The 6,000-nt window shown below is 37.4% G+C and overlaps 1 protein-coding gene across 1 annotated transcript in view; it reads right to left on the bottom strand.

The window, feature by feature from the left end:
- The window catches only part of LOC107728430 (vesicular glutamate transporter 2.2-like), a 13,283-nt gene extending 8,002 nt beyond the window's left edge, over positions 1-5,281 (bottom strand). Inside the window, exons 1-4 of the mRNA XM_016538590.1 lie at positions 4,812-5,281; positions 3,055-3,310; positions 2,680-2,798; positions 1,276-1,390 (exon numbers count right to left, since the gene is read on the bottom strand). Of these exons, the coding sequence (XP_016394076.1) occupies positions 1,276-1,390; positions 2,680-2,798; positions 3,055-3,310; positions 4,812-4,897 (576 nt within the window). The 5' untranslated portion in view covers positions 4,898-5,281. The remainder of the gene's footprint in view (positions 1-1,275; positions 1,391-2,679; positions 2,799-3,054; positions 3,311-4,811) is intronic.
- Between the last annotated feature and the right edge of the window lie 719 nt (positions 5,282-6,000).

Below are 6,000 nucleotides of genomic sequence, written 5' to 3' on the forward strand. Positions count from 1 at the left end.
GTGCGTGCGTGCGTGCGTGCGTGTGTGTGTGTGTGTGTGTGTGTGTGTGTGTGTATATATATATATAGTATATACACATAATACATTATATATTTCTGAAAAATCATTATTTTGCGAAATATAATGTAAAGATTTTATTGATATTTTTAAATTAGCATCATCAGATTAGGTAATATTAGGCCTTTTTCACATCAGCAGGGCTGTGTTATATAAATGAGATAATATATGTGTATATATGCTGTGGATTTACATTCATTATGTAATAAATTATTTAAAATCATTCATGGGATGTCTTACATGGGTCATAAAAAACAGAGCGAAATCTAACCTTTAACAAATGAACACATACAGTGGCAATTCAAATAAGGATTAATGATCCATGCAGACTTGCACAAACGCAGTCTGATCAGATCTGATTCACCACAAACACACTAATGCCCCCCATTAAATCTTCATTAGCAGCTAATTGTCACACAATCAGTCACTGATAGACACAAATTGCTGCGGCCAGCAGAGGAGAGCACATCCACAGAGCTAATGTCAATACACACAACACAAGCTACTGTGCTTACAATAAAACCTCAAATGGCTTTTAATTCATATACAGTCGACACTCATTGTGAACAATATAGCAGAGGAGCAGCACACAGACAAAGCAGCAAGCAGCTGCTAAAACTCTTTCAGTGTTCAAGAGATGACATCACAAGCCTGTTCTCTCCTTTCAAGCGTTTCATTTTTCATAATTTGTTTGTTCTCTTCTAATCCGCCACTCCTGTGCTTTCAGTGTGTCTGTTGTACTGATGTACAGTCAGTGGGATAATGCACCTGAACGTGACGTGAGTCTGACATCACTGATGTGATGTCCTGTTAACCCTTTTTATTATTATGATATTATTATTATTAAAGGAGACAGAACAAGAAGTCACACACTGGTTGTAATGGGGCAGAGTGGGGCTAGTTGTCACACAGGGATGTTGTCACAAGTGCTATATACTTTTGACTTAAACTGTGTATTTTTAACATTCATCATTATCATAAAGACAAGTTTTGTTTGTTTTGAACTGAGAGATGAGTCGAAATGACTGCCTAATTACTGCTAACTGGCATTATGCCACAAATGCTGTCAAACTAAACTTGACCCCGTAATAATATTCCAACATCTGGTCGCTCTGGTGGGACTGAACCTGAAATATGGTTAGTGTAAAACATCTGTTGAATTACTAATCAGCAAATGAATAAACACTACATGGATTAAAAGAGAGAACGGAGTCTTACTTCGACGAGGCCCTGCAGTATCCTGACGAACATGACACAGCCGTAGTGCACACGCGCAGCAGAGGGGATGAACATATTGAGAATCGACGTGAGCAGGATAGCAGCACCAAACACCCTGCAGATCAAAGTGTGCACAAAATTAATTTGCTAATAGTTTCTAATGGTTTGAAATCATAGATTGGGCAGTTCAACTATATCCAATCGGCAGCAACCAAACACTGACTGATCTGTAGAGCAGATGCAAAAAAGAAAAAAAAGAAATAAATGCCAAGATCGATAGTAAATAACATTTACTGTGTAGACAATAGTAGCCGAAGGCATCAGTGTCTAGTAGAGGAATCATTCTAAGAATGCTCAAAGGCAGGAAAACACATTTTTTATTTATTGTGTGAGATCTAATTTACATAGGCTGCAGCCATCTGTTTCAATCTGTGAAATCAAATTCATGTAAGTGAACCCTCTCAAAGCCAAGATGTAAGAACACAATGTAAAAACCACATTTAACAGATGCTCAGACAGACTTGCTCCTATATATACAGGCTACTGTCTTTACTATTTAGTATTTTTTATTTTTGCATTTGTATTTTACTATATTGTAAAATGACATTCAGTAATGTCATCTGTAGAGCTGCTTTACAGCAGACTCTGAATTTATCTCATATTTGAAGAAGTCTGCATCACTGATTCTGTTATTTTCCTGATTATTACACTCTAAAAAATGCTGGGTTAAATATAACCCAGCATTTTTTAGAGTGTACTGTGAAGCTGCTTTTAAGCAGCTGCATTGTATAACGCACTATATAAATAAAGGTGATTTAACAGACTACATCTCTTGGCAATTTTGTGCAATAATACACCATTTATAACATTTTAGAATACAATTTACATAAATGTATTTATGAACCATTAATTGATCAAATATGAATATATATGGTGCATATGCATATTTATGGTGTGCATATGTAAAGTACATATATAATTACATAGACGTGTGTATATATATATATATATATATATGCTATAGGTATCTACTACATATCTACATACTAGGTATCTAAAAATATGAGTCTATTTCAGTCAAAGGAAGTTTTGTTGAATCAGGACGTGTCTCACAGTGAACAGAGAAAATGTGAGAAACACACAGAGTCACGTGAGGCTGCCTGCTGGTTAATGAGCTCTCCAGAGGAAAGCGTGCCTGCTCGTCTGCATTCAGGGCTCATGGCAACCAAATAAAGCACACAAACGACATGATTTGGCCTTTAAAAAAAGCATTACAACTCTTGCCAAACCACTATGTAAAATAAGACATAAATAAATAAATAAATATTTGTTATATTTAGAAAGAAATTAAATGTAGCCTATGAAACCATTTTAATATCGAGATAAATGCGCATTGTGAATTACCTGTTAGCAGCCAGTCGTGAGCATATATATCCTCCTGGGATCTGTGTCACTATATAGCCCCAGAAAAACGAGCCGTGGATCATTCCCACCGTCTCCGGATCCCAGTTAAACTTCGCTTTCTTTGGGGGAGAAAAAAAAATGTAAAGAAAAAAAAACTTTCACGTTAAACGCTTTGAAAGAAACTGTTTGCATTTATTTTCCTCATAAAATGTAGATTTTTTTATTTCTTATATATATATTTTTTTGTGAAACAGTGAATGTTGTGAACTGTTTTTTTTTTTTTTCTTCTTCTTCATCTAAAGGACTCAGATGGTGAGATGCTCTGACTGGCAGGAGACTCGAGGGAGGAGCTTGGGCCCCGACAGGTGATCTCACCTCTGTGATGATGATCTTGCCGCCCCGGTGAACGGTGCTGTTGTTGACCATGCCGACGATCGCGACTCCGAGGTTGCAGCGGATCCCGAACGAGATGCAGAAGCCGAGGCCGCTCATGATGGCGATGATGTAGCGGCGCGGGAGCCCGAAGCACGTGCAGTCGCACAGCGGCGCTTTCTTCTCCTGGAGCTGCGCGGGCCGCCCTTCCTCCGTCAGCTCGATCACCTCACCCGTTTTCTGCTTCTTCTCCATCACCCTGCGAAGATACAGCGCTGCTCATTTTCTGAAACAAATGTCTCAAGGGCAGCAATTCTTTTCTTTCTTTCCATTTGTGTGTGTGTGTTTCTGGAGCGTTCTGGGAGTGTTAAAGTAAAGCAAGATAAAATAACCATAAGAACGTTTAACTGTTCGATCATCACACAAAAACGTCCCTGTTACGTTCCCAAAAACGTTCGTAGAACGTTATGAATTTCAAAAAAAAGACAAAAACACACGGAACGTTAGGGGAACGTTCTATGTTTGCTAATAGATCATACAAAATACTCATCTGTTTTCTGAGAGACGACTATTATTATTATTATTATTATTATTTTAATTAATTAATTAAATTCGTTCCATAGAGTCTGCGGAGAGGAAGTTATCAAAAATGTTTTATTTTATTTAATAATTCAATCCATCGGCCATTCAGCAAATGAAGAAGACAGACAGAGTTCTATCGTATATCTCAATTCTAATCTTTTGTCACGACTTGGCAAACTGAGTTATTTGAACCGCATTGCAGCATTTTTTTTTATCGAAATACATTATAGCTTATTAATGCAGACCTGACCGTAGCTTGATATAGTACAGTACGAATTTTTTTCGTTGATTACATATTTTTGTGGCTGCTTCGACGGTTAAATATACGAAACACACATTAAAATATCGAAATAATCCAGTATACAAAACGAATTACATGAAAAAATATGATTTAATATTTTTATAATGTTGTGGTATATACGAATGATCGTTGTGTAGTATCTGATCATAGCGAAGATTTTTATTTTATTTTCTGTGATGTAAACCATATACTGAACCGTTCTGACTCTAAGCGTTTCATAACCTCTGGCCTAAATGTAATATACACAACACACACACACACGCGGCTCTGAAAAATCCACTGTTTTCATAAAGTACAAAGAATCTGGACGATTTTGACCACCAGGTAAAACGGAAAATGCTGAGATTAAGAGCTACTAAAATCATTAGTTTGTTTTTACTTTATCGTTTAAAAATAGATACAAAAATATACCAATAATAATAATAATACCAATTTGTTGAAAAGGATTTATTCTTCGCTCGTCATGTCACGACTTTCTTTTCATGAATTATGAATGGATTCAGGAGCGCTGTGGGCAGAGGAGCGATCCTCGGAGGAATTCTTTCATCTCCAGATCTATACACGATCACATCACGATCTTTAACGCGTATAGTCACTTCTATCGTATTTTCTCCTAACGAAAAATGGCGAAAAGAACGCGCTACATTGCAGATTGATGAATCATTATGAATTATGTGATATATATATATATATATATATATATATATATATAGCCATGCTTATGTGGTAATCGGAGGAGGAAAAAATCATTTGAATTTCAGTAGACATGTTGCCTAAATGGTATTTTGACATCGAGATAATAAACGATTAATATTTTTGTAAAGATCATTAGTGATTTTGTTATTTTGTCTTGTTTTCTCAAAGGAAGGGCTGATACCTGTGCATGTGTCCCAGGGTTTTCCCGGCCAGATTCCTCAATCTTTCCTTACCGGGGGCCAAAACTCGTTCCTTCATCGTATCCATCTCCAAAGACAATATTCCACTCGATATTAATAAGAAATGTTTAATTTGGATGGGCTATAAGATGTTTCAGCATATTCCTCGAGTGTGGAAACCTGAGCAGTATTTTTCGACCCAGTTAAAAATGCGTTTTTATTCCTCGTAGACGACTTATAAAACACCGAGATCAATCAATACATTAAAAGCTTGATTCACAGCCACTGAAATGTCCTCTGGAACTCCCTTTCCTTCGACTTCTGCAGTTCTTCGGTTTTCCATTTTGCCGACATCTTTTCGACTATAAACGAGAATATTCCATCAGAATTCGCCTTCGGAAAAGCCCGAACCAGGAAAATGACAAAGAAAGAGCAAGAACAGAGATCTGGCGCGTGAGCTCGTTCAGTACCGTGGACAGAGAGCGCGCGCGTCCAGCTGTTCCATGAACGCGGGTGAGCTGCGTGCGCGCTCATCTCTTTCACTCATGAACTGCTGAAATAGCATGTTCTGACATCTAGCTGTTAACTAAGAGCCACTGGCAAACACATGTATGAGTCATGTTATATTAGTCTTAGATGCACTGAGTGGTTTTATCAGGTAGGCTTTTTAAACACCTTCAAGTGATCCGCTTTCACTGGCATGGTGGGGTCTTGGGACGAGACAGTAGAATAGGATTTATTTATTTATTTTAATTTCATTTATTCTGAAAACTTCATGGTAGATCATACTAAATTATTTTGGTGTTTTAAAGGTGACATATTATGCCCCTTTTTACAATATGTAATATAAGTCTCAGGTGTCCCCCTGTGTCTGTGAAGTTTCAGCTCAAAATACTCCACAGATCATTTATTATATCATTTTGAAAATGCCTATTTTGAGTGGAAGCAGAAACACGCTGTTTTTCGGGCCTGTGTCTTTAAATGCAAATGAGCTGCTGATCCCCGCCCTCTTTTCCAGAATAGAGCTGCGCCATTACAGCTGGTACCTGCTAAAAAACATCTGTTTTGGTTCTGATTATCATGTTTATCGTGCTGAAATCATGCGTTTTAAACCATATGAGTTTAAACTTATGATATACGGTTTTCTGAGTGCACACATCCGAAGCACACGGACAGAAAGCGGCTGTCACA

Source organism: Sinocyclocheilus rhinocerous, unplaced genomic scaffold (assembly GCF_001515625.1).
Source record: "Sinocyclocheilus rhinocerous isolate Xijiao unplaced genomic scaffold, SAMN03320098_v1.1 scaffold126, whole genome shotgun sequence".
In the NCBI taxonomy this organism is placed as follows: Eukaryota; Metazoa; Chordata; class Actinopteri; order Cypriniformes; family Cyprinidae; genus Sinocyclocheilus; species Sinocyclocheilus rhinocerous.